This window comes from Canis aureus, chromosome 1 (genome assembly GCF_053574225.1).
Source record: "Canis aureus isolate CA01 chromosome 1, VMU_Caureus_v.1.0, whole genome shotgun sequence".
Lineage (NCBI taxonomy): Eukaryota > Metazoa > Chordata > Mammalia > Carnivora > Canidae > Canis > Canis aureus.
In genome coordinates, this window is record NC_135611.1 from 48,906,828 (window position 1) to 48,922,266 (window position 15,439).

Genomic DNA, 15,439 nt, shown 5'->3' on the forward strand with positions numbered 1-15,439 from the left:
TCTAAGCTGATAGGAGCCAATCTGTGCCATGATAGATAGCAGCATCCACTGGGGTGGGTAGTAACCACTGGGGGCCAGAGAAGGTTTTGTAGTGATCTAACTCTTGATCTGGACACTGATAATCTTATGTTCACATTTCTGTATGTATGTTTTCTTCAACAAAAAAATTAAAACTACATTGTCTTAATTCATCATCAGAAGGCTTTAATTCCAAGACTTTTTCCATATTGATAGCTGTATTGTTCTTTATACCAAAAGAGAGTCATAATTAGGCATTCATCGGGAAACTGAAGCACAGAACAGTTAAAATTTGTCCCCTCAGTTTCGGTGAGTGGCATTCAGGCTTCCAGCTGGAGGCTCCCTCTCTGAAAACTGCCACAGAGCCGAGTTTACAACAGTGCTCCTGCAGAGTCTGTGCACATTACTACCTTTCATCCTCCCTCCTGCCTTTACAAACCTTCAAAATGACTCATTGACTTTTTTTTATTATCAAAAAGGGCATATATGCTGTACCTAGCCTAGAGAAGGCATGTAGTAGATACTCAGTAAATAGTTTCTGAATAAATACATTTACATATAGTCATTCTTTGTGCTAATACATATTTCATGAACTTTTTTTCATTTGACATACTTTTTGGGTTTTTCTAAGAAACTTAATGTATGTACTGCTCTGACAACTAATGCATTGATCCTTAATCTCAATATTTCAAATGAAGACCATATTTTTTTCTTCTATTATGCACTATACCCCACAATGTATGTTCTACTAGTGGTTTAAAAACTGTTTTTGTTTTGCCATACAATTATATATTCAAAAGAAGATGAACCTAGAATCCTCATATATAAAATGTAAAAAAAAATTTTTTAAGGTTGTCTGGGTGACTCGGTTAAGTGTCCGACTCTTGATTTTGGTTCTGGTCATGATCTTAGGGTCTTGGAACAAGCTCTACTTGGGCTCTGTGCTCAGTGAGGGGTCTGCTTGGGATTCTTTCTCTCTCTCTGCTCCAACACCTTCCCTAAATAAATAAATAAATAAATAAATCTTAATTTCTTTTTTTTTTTTTTAACTATTTGCATCTAGTGGGAGAAAGAGGAGGAAGGCATAGGCATAGGCCATTTTACCTCTTTTCCTGATGAGCCCGAGCTGGGGAGCCTTTAGGAGACTTGAAAACTCACAGGTTTGGTCTGTATCAAGCAATTCTCAAAGTATATGCAGGGAGCCCAGGGGTTGCTTGAGACCCTTTCAAGAGGGTCCATGAAATTAGAACTATTTTATAATAATATTTGCCTTTTTGACTCTATTCTCTCAAGAGTATACAGTGGGGTTTTCCAGAAGCTACATGATGAGAGATATCCTGATACAACAGGAATGCAAGCTTGCATTTCTTTTGTTTTAAATTTTTCTCAGCTTTAATTTCTCCCAAGGTGCATATTGGTAAATATAGCTGGCATAAATTAAATCTCTTTAGACTTGTCAATGATTATGAGAAGGGTTCCTGAGACCAAAGAGTTTGAGAACTGCTGATCTACATCACATCTGTGCACATGAGAAAGTTTCTCTTTTTTTTTTGTATATTTTTTATTGGAGTTTGATTTGCCAATATATAGTATAACACCCAGTATTCATCCCGTCAAGTGCCCCCCTCAGTGCCCGTCTCCCAGTCACCCATCCCCCCACTCACCTCCCCTTCCACTACCCCTTATTCGTTTCCCAGAGTTAGGAGTCTCTCCATGAGAAAGTTTCTGATACTTGTGGTGCATCATTACCTCTCCTCATGGATGCAGCCATTTTTGAGGAACCTGAAATTACTCTATTTTCCATTTTAACCAACTGAGCCACTCAGGTGTTCCAGTATGGAAGAGCATTTCTAAAGCCCCAAGCGTTGGTACCTTTTTCTTTGATTCTGTATACTTTTTTTTTAAGATTTATTTATTTAAGAGAGAGAGGAGAGAGCGCACAAACAGGTGGAGGGGCAAAGGAAGAGAGAGAGAGAGAGAGAGAGAGAGAATGAATCTCAGGCCAACTCCCCACTGTGTGCAAAGGCTGGTGGGGCTTGATACCATGACCCTGAGATCATGACCAGAACCAAAATTAAGAGTCAGATGCTCAACTGACTGAGCCACACAAGCGCTCCTCTGAGTCCTTCTAATGATACCAATGTCCCTCACTATAAACTCAGCCATCAAAATATGACAGTGGAAAAAAATGAGGTTAGTTGGATATAAGAAAAGTACTATTTCCCCTTGGATATGTAATCCCAAAATTTTTTGTATTAAAAAAAATCTTTATTCAGCTTTTAACCATCAATGGGCCCTAACAAACATTTTTAAAACATTTTTAAAACTCATGATCCCAAAATCAAAAGTCGAGTTCTCCACCAACTGAGCCAGCCAAGTACCCCCACCAAAGCTTTTTGAATTTTTAAGATTTGATTGTTGTTGGCATACTGTTTTTTTTATTATGTAGAGAATCATATATTTAAATTTATTATGAAATAGACTAAGAATTAGACCTAAATAAACATGCTTATTTCAGTAACAACTCTTGAAAAAAGGTAGTAACAGTTTATATTATCTGTTAATGATATTGTGATGACTCTGGACATTTTATAAAGAAGAAATGTTTAAAATGCAAATGCTATAAATTATATTGGTTGTAACATTTTCTGTAATCTAGTTTAATTTTTCTCTTCCTCTCTCCTCCTCCTCTTCGATTTTATTTATTTATTCATAGAGACAGAGAGAGAGAGGCAGAGACACAGGCAGAGGGAGAAGCAGGCTCCATGCAGGGAGCCTGACGTGGGACTCGATTCCGGGTCTCCAGGATCACACCCCGGGCTGCAAGCGGTGCTAAACCACTAAGCCACCAGGGTTGCCTTCCTCCTCCTCTTCTTTTTCCTTTTCTTATCCTGGGACTGTATTATGGGACTAGGTGTGGACATTTGTTGACGTTGAATTTCAGGGCTGAATAGGTTTTAAGTGAGCAACTAGTTTAATGTCCTGTCCCTCTTCTGTTGATGCAGCATCCCTGCCAAGTTGTCTCTTTATGATTGTTCTCAAAGTCATCCCGGGCTAAGGGCGTGGTCCTTCCTGAGTAAGCCCTTCTCTATCCAGCAGAAGGCTCTGGTTATGTCAAAGGGGAACCCACCTACCAAAAACTCTCATGTCTTAAGTGCCATCCCATTCTGGGGGATAGAGTTTTCAGCTTCCTTTACTCAGGCCGTGTGGCCCCCAAACCCCTGCCCCAAGCAAACAAACAAGCATCTCTTTTTGAAATGAAAAGACCTCTGAGCCTTCATCATCCCAGTAGGAAATGTTCTTTTAAACGTCACCTTGGGTTTTGGCATCCATCCATTAGCTCTGTATTCTAGGGTGTGAGACCTATTTACTTAACACCTACTATGTGCCATATACTGTAGGGCATTAAATTTATTTTATTTTCAAATACCTTATCTCACATAATTGCTAAAACAATGTTCTGAGTATGTCATTCTTTGAGGCTTGTAGATGTGACAGCTGGGCCTCCATGGGTCAGGTAGCTCTCCCAAGGTCACACCACTGGGTTTGAACTTTGCTCTTTCCAGTTTCTCAAGGATAATCCTTCAAGGGATATTCATTTATAAATGGAAACAAGATGTCTAGACCTATTCTATCCATTCAATGCCAGATGAGTCCTGGTGAATCCTTCTAGGGAACTCTTACCTAGCAGAGAGAGTCAGATTTAGGGCATTGTCCTGAAACTTCAAATCTCCTCTGTCACTTTCTTTAATAATCATAGAGAGAATACAATTTACATCATCTTTAAAAATATATAGCACCGAAGGTTCAGTGATGTGCAGAAACCATTACATTGACAAATTAGAATTTTCCATTTGTTTCTAGTTCTTGCATCAACATACCATATCCTACTTTGGTGGGGAAGGGAAGTGCTGAGCTCTCTGGCATGGAGATTTTTCTTAGAATTTTCTTAGAAAAGAATTTTCTTAGAAAAGCAAGCTCTTGTCTGATGTGACAAGAGTTTTCAGAACAGGGAAAGGGACCTAAGTGGCTTTTACTAGCAAGCAGAAATAGACAAGACGGATGCTTCTTATGCCAGGACTCTTATTAGCTCCTGATCACAGTCAAGATGCTTTGTATGCCAGGACTTTTATTAGCTCCTGATCACAAATGGATTTTTCTCCTAGAACTGGCTTTGTTTTTACTGTGGTTACTGTCTAGACGAGGAACCCTGTTGTCAGTCCCTGTGATTTCTCTGTTGAGCGAGCTCAGTTACTACTCCAGTCCTGACTGCTGTGTGTGTAGTGTTACCCATCTTGCCTGTAGGACATCAACTCCAGAACCAGTCTCTTCATTCCAAGCCTGCTCTTCCCTTCTCCGTCTTGACTGCCCAGTGCCCCACCTTCTATAACTAGAGTGAGAGCAACTATTTCGGGCAAAGAGGATGGTTTTTCCAAAGAGGTCACAGTTTCCTAGAGGACTTCTACATCAGCCACTGCCTGGATACCTAATGATTAATACAAGTTACTACAAAATAAGAAAAAATTCAAGTTACCGCACACAAAAAAATTAAAAAGATCTCCAGCCTTTTCTTTGATTATGCCTCCTCTCTCCATGACTTGTCATGTGTCAGTCACAGAGTCTCTCATCATTCCCTAAAAGTGCACTCTTACATCTCCAGGCCTAGGAGGAAGCTGTTGCCTGCTTAGGATGCTGTTCACCACATATTTGTCTATCAGAGCAGCTACCTTTTCCTCCTACAGAGTCCTCTTCATGTCCCATCTTCTCTAAGAGAACCCCACAGACTCTTCCCGAAGGAATTAAACTCCCTTTTCCAGTTCTGCAACAGCAGCTCACCCGGTGCCTCCAGAAAGCAGGGGCCGGTTTTCACCTTTGTCCTTACGAGTGCCTTCACAGTACTCTGCACAGGGCTGGTATGCATTATCTACTATCCTTTGATTCTTTTCCACATTAAAATTGTGTTATTCAGTGAAGTGTTAAAATCTCACTGCACATTTACTGGTATTGCAGTGAGACTTGGCCTCTGTGACTACTTGCCTCTCTGAGAGAGACCTTTTCTCTTTGTCAGAATGGCACAGTGACCGTCCACGAGGGCTGTGATTAATGAGGACCTGTTCCATGCAAGCCTTGCCCTGGTGACTGGTAGTCTAATGTGATGCAGCACTTTGGAATGGGCCCATGGACTTCTTACACAAGAGAGGTCTGAGATAAGAGGTCTCAGCGCCGGGCCCCCAGGATGGTGACTTATGTTGATGACCTTGGAAGGCAGTCACAACTGTCTGTCTCTCTGTCCCTGCAAGCACCAAAGCCTCATCCTCACAGAGGAGGAATGCCCCATGCCCCAGGTGGGCCCATCCGAGATCTTTTAGCTCCATCTGCTGCAAATGCGTGGACTTGTGACCATCCCAGGGCTGTGCTCCATACCGCATGCAGCCTGTGGGGGCCCTGGGAACCGGGACTTAGAATAAAGAACTGAGGGACAGTGGCTCTCACCATCGAATGAGGGCATGGGATTCAGTAATTTGCAAAGTCCCCAGCTCTGCTAAGTTCCATCAATACAGTGACTGGTTACAGTAGATTAGCAGTAAAACTCCTTGCTTGCATCTCCTCTAAGAAACTCGGAGAAAGGTTTATGGGTGTGGGATAGGGCTGGAAGAGACATTCTGACCCTTCCCAGGCTGGGACAAAGGGCAGGTGAGGCCTCAAGGTGGCCTAGACTAAATCCAGTCTATGTCCTCAAAGAGCTGGAAAAGAGCTGTCCTCCAGTCAAATTTTAACTCATGCTGTTGCACAAGGGTTATCTGAATGTCTCTGAGGTTTGCTGGGACCCCAGCATCCCTGAAATATTGCAGAATGTCATTGTGTCTTGCAGAATTTTTTGCTGTACCTGCAGATGCCAGAATTTCTGCAGTGGATGCACATGTTTTAAATTTGCCTCTGAGGTCTTTATGATAGCTAATTTATCTCTGTATTGGAAGACAAAATATAGCCTCAGCATAAAATAATGTTTGAAGAACTCTGTGTTTTCAGAAAGCTGGCTTGAAAAAATAAGAGAGGCTAGAACAAAATGTTCTTCTTAAACTGCCTTCCTTACTTATTGAGATAAAGATGAAGAATTATAAATAAAATATTCTGAGATTAGGAGATTATAATCTGTGAATTGCTGATGATACAAATGCCACAGTGCCGTGGGCAAAGCTCCAACTTGCTTGCATATATTACTTTGAGAACTAAAGAGTCCTCCCTTTCTGATGACATTTTGGCTCAAAAAATTACAGAGAGAAAACACATTGTCAAAAAGGATATGTCAGCAACCCTGAGCACCACCAAACTACATCATAATCCAGCAGATTAGCTATTGAAGAGAAAAAGAGAAACTTAAGAAAAGTGAGGTTTCTTTGTTAGCAGTCCACAAAATTCACATGCAGCCTTTGTAAAAAATCTGAACAAGAAAAGTAGAAATGATGGGAAATGTTTAGTTAGCCTCGTGCTTTCAAATACATTTTTTTTAAAGGTTTTATTTATTCATGAGAGACACAGAGAGAGAGAGAGAGGCAGAGACACAGGCAGAGGGAGAAGCAGGCTCCATGCAGGGAGCCTGACATGGGACTCGATCCCGGGTCTCCAGGATCACACCCTGGGCTGAAGGCAGCGCTAAACTGCTGAGCCACCCAGGCTGCCCTCAAATACCTTTTAAAGAGATGCTTTCTTTCTTTCTTTCTTTTTTCTTTTTTTTAAACTTAGTTCCTTTTTCATTTGTCATAGAAAAAAAAATTACCCAGGGCTTTTACCTCCCGTTTAAATTTTTAAAAAGACGATTATTTGTCACTTTGAATATGTGTGGCCCTTTTCTTAGATACTGTGCCTTATTTGGCATCTCCTGAGAAAATCTCCCAATAATGGCCTCCAAAGGCGGCTCTGGCTCCTGGGCCTGGGGTTCAGGGTGGGGTGGCCAGCATCCATGCAGCTCCTGCCTGGGGAGATGGGGTAAGGAGACTCCACTGAAGCCACAACCTGGCCTGATTGGAATTGTACAGATTGGTTCTGAATTCCAGTCTAGGACCGGTCCCAGGGTGTCGTGTAAAACACGTGTGATCCAGGTGAAAAGACTTTGCACAGAGGAGGCAAGGTGAAGCCCGATGATTCTGGTGATCCTGGTACAGCCTCCCTTAGAGAAAGGCAGATGAGTGAAAATGAACAGTCTTATAGAGCGAAGACACATTTATTCTAGGCCATGGAAGGCAGTCTTGTCATCTATGTACATAGGTGATGTTCATAACTGCATGGCCCTCTTCTTCAGGTGTTGGATAGTAAGGACCAGGATCCTGCAGTGTTCTTTCTAATGACTTCTGGGCTCTTGCAACAGAAAGAAGAATCACAAGACTTTTCCTTCTGTCTTTGGGTCATAAAACATTATACAAAATGCTAGGAAATTGCAAGACATATTTTCAAACATTCTTGTATCTTTCTTAAATGTTATCCATGTAGACTGCGAAACTGAACCCCAGTGCCCTTTCTGAGACATGGCTTTTGTGAAATCTTTAGCAGATCTTTAAGGGTGATCCTTTTTCATATGTGCCATACGGGGGTGCTCAAACTTGAGCACACTTCAGCGTCACCTGAGGGCTCATGGAAACACAGGCCGTGGGCCTCATCCCAGAGATTGGATTCAGCAGGCCTGAGAGAGGCCTGCGGGTTACGTTCCTGATGAGGTCCAGGGCCATGCTGCTGCAGCTGGTCTGGCCAAGGCTTCTGCTGAAGCCTCATGATGGAGTAAACAGCGAACAGATTGGAGTCTTGCTGTACTGGTGTACATGACTGCATGGCGTTTTTGTAATCACTGAGTTATTCTAATATTCTGGCACTTTGCTGGCTTTCACTCACTCCTACGTCTTGGCCTTGACATTAGCCTGTAGGCCCTTACAATGGAGAAATTCACGCTGACACCCTCAGACAAGCTCCGGAGCACAGTAGGAAGTGCACAAATGTTCATTTTTAAGAATGAATAAAATGGCGGGTTCCCCAGAAGAAGTTATACTTCTGCTTTTATCAGATATTTCAACACATTTCTACTCCAATTGCTATACTCAAGGCTGGTTTTTATTTTGTTTTTTTAAGATTTTGTTTGTAAGTAATCTCTACACTGAACATAGGCCTCCAATTCACAAGCTGAGACTGGATTACATGCTCTAGGGAGTGAGCCAACGAGGTGCCCCTCAATGCTGTTTTTTATCAGATAAGAAGTTGGGGACTGTTCCAAAGGAATGGTGCAAACTTTTGCATTCAGATAATTCCAAGCACCTTTACTAGGTAGCCAAAGACAGATAAGGCATCCACAGCTTGACTCAGTTAGAGTCCCAAGACCTGACTATATAGAGGCTTTGTTAGTTTTATTTTATTTTTTCAGATAATTGTGGTATTCCCCTGTTGGTGACTCACTTCCAGTGGCCCTGGGTTAAGGAAACCAAATGGACCACAAGACACTCTAGCTTGTTCTCAAACTTAGATTCGGCTGTTTGCCCACAGGGTGTCTTATTCCTCATTAAGAGCTCAGTTCTCCACAGAATACCCGTTGCAAATCCTTAAACACTTGAAAGCAAGCTTCCTATATCACTGTCTACCAGAACATGCTGTGCTGTGTGTGTGTATGTGTGTGTATAACATCATTTTTCCACTTCCACATCACAAATGACCAGGTAGATAGAATCAATAAGTTGAATCTTTCTTGCCAATTGAGAAAAGGCAGTTTCAAGTTTAAACACTGGTCCTTCACACATTTTGCTGCACATTAGAACCCCCTAGGGAGCTTTTAAAAATACCCAATACCAAGGCCACATTCTATACCAGTGAAATTGTAATTTCTGGAGATGGAACCCAGACAGACATCAGTATTTTTAAAAACTCTCTGGAGAATTCCAATGTGCAGCCAGTTGTGAGAACCAGTGATGTCAACTACTTTCAGACTTTCTGGGTAAATAATTGATTGATTCTATAATGGGATCTGTTTCTGCAACTGTGGGCACCAAGGCCATCTTGGAAGCAGCAGGTTCATTCTTGGCTAGGAAGGAAGGCTGGGCCTCAGTTTCCCTCCACAGACGAGCATCAGCTCAGGAGAACTGTTTCCCTGACTCACCCCTTTTGGCTCATCAAGTGAGAAAGTGGAGTGACTTTGAATCTGCTGCAGTCTTGTGGTTGATTAAATGTGGCTATAAATTCTCTGCAGCTGCTCCCACGAAGAGATGGAGTCTACTTCCCCACTCCTCGAAACTGGGCTGGTGTCATGACTTGCTTTGACTAGTCAATTGTAGCAAAAGTTCTGGAGCCTGGACCCCTCCTGAACTGGAAGCTTCCACCTTGCTTCATGGGAAACCAGTGTAGTCTCCTAGAGGAGGAGAGGCCAGGCCTCTCAGCCCACAGCTGACGCCCACCCATAGACCTGAGTGACACTCCAGCAGAATGCTGTCATCTGAGTGAGCCCCGTGAAACCAGTAGAGGAGCGGCCTAGCTATCCACAGAATCAGGGGAAATTGGAAATTGCTGTTGTTTTGAGAGACTGAGTTTTGGCGTGGTGTATATCCAGGAATAGAGGCCTGAAACAAATCATGACTCCGTCAGTTGTTCTCATGGCTTTTGTACTCATGTCATGAGGACAACTTTGCATTGCACTGAAAGTACTGATTTTAAAAAGCACTGATTTAATCTCTTGCTTGTGCGAGTTTTTATTTTAAAGCAGCTCCGTGATGATATGGTATTTCTCACCAAGAGCCCCTGATGCATTTTTCAGTGTGTTCATGATGATACAATTTAAAATAGATGGTAGAGGGGCACCTAGGTGGCTCAGTGGTTGGGCGTTCTGCCTTCGGCTCAGGTTATGATCCCAGAGTCCTGGGATCGACTGCTGCATCAGGCTCCATGTGGGGAACCTGCTTCTCCCTCTGCCTATGTCTCTGCCTCTCTCTCTGTGTCTCTCATGAATAAATAAATAAAATCTTAAAAAAAAAATAGACTGTAGAGATGTAAAATAAAAATCATTTGGTTGTAGGTGTTAAAAAAAAAGTCAGTACTTAGGGTTACACATTATATACAAGGGAATTTTCAGGATGCAAAGTTGAAGGGTGGAATGTATAAAACTTTGAGTAGGATGTTTACTAATTCCAGAAAAGAATGACTTTCTCTGTGGACTAGAGGGGTGGAACTGGGTACTGCTGTAAATTTAGTCCTGATATTATTTGTATTCACTCCGTCTGTCTGTGTGTCTGTCTGTCTCTGTCTGTCTCTCTTTACATATACATATCAAAAAAAGATGCTGTTCTCAAACTCAGGAAGTGTGTATCACAATCCTATCCCATCATTTTGGTTTCCCCAGTTATTAGCTACTGACAATATGTATATCTTGGTTCTAACAGTTGGAATTCAAATCTAACTCTTCCAGAAACTGTCTCTGGTTCTTCAGTGTTAATGAGGGGAGCTAATGTTCCTGTCAGAACTCCATGGATTGACAAATGGATCAGGAAAGATGGGACTTTTCACTCAACATCCTTGTCAGAGGGCTTCCCCTGAGCAACATAATCACTGACTCAGTTGTCTAGAATTAACTCAATGAGAAGGCTTTGCCTTGCAACTAACCTCTCATTTTTATCACCTCCTCACATTGTGCTGGTACATACATGCACACATGCACACGCACACTCACACACACTCTCCTAGGGCTATCACAGCAAAATACCACCGACTGGTGGGGGGAGGGAGGGCTTAAGCAACACAAATGTATTTTTCATAGTTCTGGAGGCTGAAAGTCCATGATCAAGGTGTCTGCAGGGTTGGTTTGTCCTGAGGGCTTCTCCCCTTAGCTTTCGGATGGCTGCCTTCTCCCTGTGTCCTCACTTGGTCTTTTCTCTGTGTGGGAGCATTCCTGGTGTCTCTTTATGCATCTAACCTCTTATAAGGACATCACTCATATTGGCTCAGAGCCCATCCGAATGGCTGCGTTTTTCAGTTAATCACTTTATAAAAGTCGTGTATGGTTACATTCTATGGTACTGTGAGTTAGGGTTTCATCAGATGAATTTGGTGGGGGACATAATTCAGCCCAGAACGATAGATATATGGAGATATATGTTACATCTCTCTCTCTCTCTCTCTCTCTCTGCATTGACAGAAAGTATGCTTGCATTTGTTTCTTTGTCAAGGGATTACTATCAGCTCTCCCCCTTATGTTAAAATCTACAGATAAAGACGAAGGGAAGAGAATGGCAGGTTTTTTGAAGCAGCAGATTCTCAAGACTGAATCACTGGAGGTGAATACCAGGAAAGCTGCAGGAAGCCTGGTGGGCTTGGGGTGGGCAGCAAAGCACTCTATACACAACAGTGGACTGCCCTGCGCCCACCTACGCACCATCAGGGTGGGCATCTGTTTATGCACCCCTGAGCAAGTTCACTGGGACAAAACTCCGAATTTCTTGGGTAAGATTGCTCAAGTTCCTATTCAGAAATAATTGTCAAGGAGGAAATTACTTTTTTTTGGCGGTTCTTTTCTTCCTTCTCATTTTTAAACTCTCCTTAATATGATAGGCAGATGGAACTTCCTTAAATGAAAGTCACTTAGTTCCCATTTTCTCTAATTGGAGACACTTCAAATAAAAAGCCAGGTCTTCAGATAGACACACATACACTGATGCGTTAAGATGTTTCTTAACTCAAGGGGATTTCTGCAGATAACTAGGAAATCTGAGAGCAGGGTGGAGGGTGTTTGCTTAAGCCTGACAACACATAACAGACTGTGTTATAGAATCCATCCCATACTCAAGCCTAAGGAACCTCTTCCCAAACGAGTGTAACAGACCTTTGTTCAATGTCCATGAAGCTATCCAGAAAGAGGCCAGACTTCCCACAGCCTTCCCCAAAAATGGCTGGAGCCATCTGGGCAGGAGGTTCTGACCTTTTGCTGGCCATGGGAGGAGACAAGACATGGTTTCAAAAAGGAAATATGAACAGCCTGTACAGGGACAGTGAGACAATGTTACATTGCAATCCTAAAATTGGAATTGTCAACAAAATGGCCCGAGGAAATCATCAGCTCTTGCAGACATCAGATTCTTGCAGAATCCCACAGCCAGACCTCAACAAGAGGACCTTGGGGAGATGCTGGCCATGTCCCACAGGAGTCCCAGACAGGACATCTTCTCCCCTTTTAGTTTTGTAGTTTGTTTGCCTTCCTGCATACTTCGTTCTGTGTTAATCATGGTCAGGTTGAAAATATAAAGAAGGCCGACTCTGAGAGTTCACATGGCATTTCAGCAGTGAGCCCTATAATACAGATTATCGACTTTACTCAGAGCTCATTAAATGAGTAAAATATGTACACATTTTCTGTACTGCTTTTTTTCAATAGAGAAACTACTTTCCCCCAGAAAAGGAGCCATCTGTGGGACATACATCACACAGGAGCCCTGTCTGGGGCTGTCCTGCGACAGTGAAGGTAACTGTGTAGTGTGGATGTGACCATCAAAGAGCTGAGAGGCTCCTAATGTCTTCCCAGGGAGCCTCCTGGTGTTCCTCAACTGCTCTCCAGTGTTCTGTGGCTAAACAGAAGAAAGGCAGGGCATCAGGGTGGCTCAGTGGCATGGCCCTCAGTCCTGGGATTGAGTCCCACATGGGGCTTCCCTGCAGGGAGCCTGTGCCTGCTTCTCCTTCTGCCTGTGTCTCTGCCTCTCTCTGTGTCTCTCATGAATAAATAAAACCTTTAAAAAAAAATAAACAGGGATCCCTGGGTGGCGCAGCGGTTTGGCGCCTGCCTTTGGCCCAGGGCGCGATCCTGGAGACCCCGGATCGAATCCCACGTCGGGCTCCCGGTGCATGGAGCCTGCTTCTCCCTCTGCCTGTGTCTCTGCCTCTCTCTCTCTCTCTCTCTGTGTGACTATCATAAATAAATAAAATTAAAAAAAAAAAAGAAAAAAAATAAACAGAAGAAAGGTGGTCTTTTCTTGATTCACGGACAAATTTAAGTTGAGAGATAGAACTTTCTTCATTTTAAGCCCCACCCTTCATATTTATTATTAATTTGTCACTGACATAGGGGCACCTGGTGGCTCAGTGGTTGAGCGTCTGCCTTAGGCTCAGGTCGTGACCCGGGGTCCTGGGATTGAGTCCTGCATCAGGCTCCCCACAGGGAGCCTGCTTCTCCCTCTGCCTCTGCCTCTGCCTCTCTCTCACTCTCTCTGTGCCTCTCATGAATAAGTAAATAAGATCTTTAAAAGAAAAAAATTTGTCACTGGCATTTGTCTCTGTTGAAATCTACTCTGTGATGCCATTTGATTTGGTACAAAATCATGCAGCTGTTTTACAGTCAACATATTAACATTTCCTAGAGATCAAGACACTTTCTTAGGACTTTCAGGTGCCCTGATGCTCAAACAAGGCTGATAACCAGGCCCCGGGGATGTCTCCTGCAGTGGTTTGCTTCTCTCTCTATGAGGGCAGTGGCTGTGGCTTATTAAAATTGGTATTCTCGGGCATTTGGTTGAGCATCTACCTTTGGCTCAGGTCATGATCCTCGGGTCCTGGGATTGAGTCCCACATTGGGCTTCCCACAGGGAGCTGGCTTCTCCCTCTGCCTGTCTCTGCCTCTCTCTCTGTGTGTCTCTTATTAATCAATCAATAAAAAATCTTGTAAAGAAAATAAATAAAGTCAGTATTCCCTCCACATTGGCCAGCTTGTCGGGGACAGCCAGTCAAGGCTGGTTGAATCCATGAATTTCCATCTGTGATCATGAAGCAGGCATGGTTTGCTGGTGGTTTGACTTTGCAGCTAATGGCAACAGGGTGTCATCAGATGGCAGCAGCTTCACTAGTTGGGCCCATCCAGGTGTTAGCCCAGAATCAGGAGGGAGGAGAAGGCAGAGTCATGTTCCAGTTTGGGGACTTCACCAGAAGGGAGAAGACATTTCTGACGTGGCACTGGGTCTGGTCTTCTCTGTGGTGTATCTTGGCATTCACCTTCTTAGTGTGACCAGAGAAAAGACTATCCCAGGGACCCCCATAGAGGAGCCATTTAGAAGACTTTTACAAGAGTTCAGGAAAAGACTTGATGATGAGAGAAGGTGGCCACAGAGCAGGGAAAACAGCTGGTCCTCTAGAGTCTCTCAATCTTTGATGCCCACACACATGAATGTCTGAGGCTGGGGGGTGGGGGGGATGGCAGTGGGATGGAGGAAGATTCCTCTTAAATGTTAGTGAGGAGAATGAGTCTCTACCAGAGCAACAGGAGTGATGTGTCCTGATACTAGTGATCCTTGACCAGTTGTGTGTGTGGAGGGGAGAGGGCGGGGGAGGATTTGAAGGGTTTCTGGTTACATTTCCTTCAAGTCTTTCTCAGAGTTGTATGGTTTACTCAGTAGTAAGTATAACTATTTTTCTTTCAACCGGAAGAACTACTCCCAGTAAGAGTTGATTTTTCCCTTCTGAAATCTCCAAACCACTGCATCCTTTTCCAAGTTTGGAGATTGGGGTGGTAGTGTCCTAGGACAGTAGTGCTCAGAGCTACTGGCAGCTTTTGATGATTCCAGAGCCTTACTTGGACCCAGACCAATTTCTCTGGAGTCTTTGGACTCAGACATCTGTATTTTTTTTTCTAAAAGACTATTAAAATTTTTTTTAAAGTAATCCCTACATCTAACCCTTATTAAAAAAAAGATTTTATTTTTAAGTAGTCTCTATACCCAACTTTATTTTTAAAAAAAGATTTTATGTTTAAGTAATTGCTACAGCCAATTTTAAGTAATTTCTACACCCAAATAAAGACTTTATTTTTTAAAAAATTGTTATTTTTAGGTAATCTCTACACCAGTCTCTTGTGGGGCTTGAACCCACAAGAGTCATACGCTCCAGTGACTGAGCCAGCCAGACACCTCGGGCATCAACATTTTTTAAAGCCCCTCGAGGAGTTTTAACATGGAGCCAATGCTGAGAACAACTGCTAAGAGTCTACTCCAGTCCTCAAATGCAAAAGTTTTTATTAAAAAGAAAAATAAGGCCAAAGATTTCTTTTAATTGGAAAAAGTATATTTTTTTCATATTCTCGTATCTCAAAAGCTACCAAAGGGATTTTTCCCCCCCTGAACTTTCCATGAATAAAAAACAAAACAAATTTATACTGAAAACAATGATGAGAAAATTCTGTCAAAAGTAGAATTTTCCAGAAAGCTATGGGCAAGTGAAAAAAAAAAAAAAAAAAAAAAACAAAGACTATGATTGAAAAAATGCTTTTACAGGAATTTCCTTTTAAGTCTGCTTGCAATCAATGTCTCATTTCAAAGATGGATAAACAGCATTTGCCAAAAAGTCCCACCTCTGGCTATTGCTAAGAAGCTCAGTGTCAAGTGATGGAAATGCCCACGGCAGAGTTCACTCAGTCTGACTCAAA

The 15,439-nt window shown here is 42.7% G+C and overlaps 1 protein-coding gene across 6 annotated transcripts in view; it reads left to right on the forward strand.

The window, feature by feature from the left end:
- The window catches only part of LOC144314529 (uncharacterized), a 59,249-nt gene extending 44,121 nt beyond the window's left edge, over positions 1 to 15,128 (forward strand). For 4 of the 6 annotated variants that reach the window (XM_077898807.1, XM_077898803.1, XM_077898791.1 and 1 more), the window contains 3 exons: positions 11,248 to 11,481; positions 12,410 to 12,496; positions 14,848 to 15,128. In XM_077898807.1, coding sequence (XP_077754933.1) covers positions 11,248 to 11,481; positions 12,410 to 12,496; positions 14,848 to 14,966 — 440 coding nt within the window. In that variant the 3' untranslated portion in view covers positions 14,967 to 15,128. The remainder of the gene's footprint in view (positions 1 to 11,247; positions 11,482 to 12,409; positions 12,497 to 14,847) is intronic. The other 2 variants (XM_077898780.1, XM_077898813.1) reach the window with 2 other exon arrangements.
- The last annotated feature ends 311 nt before the right edge of the window (positions 15,129 to 15,439 follow it).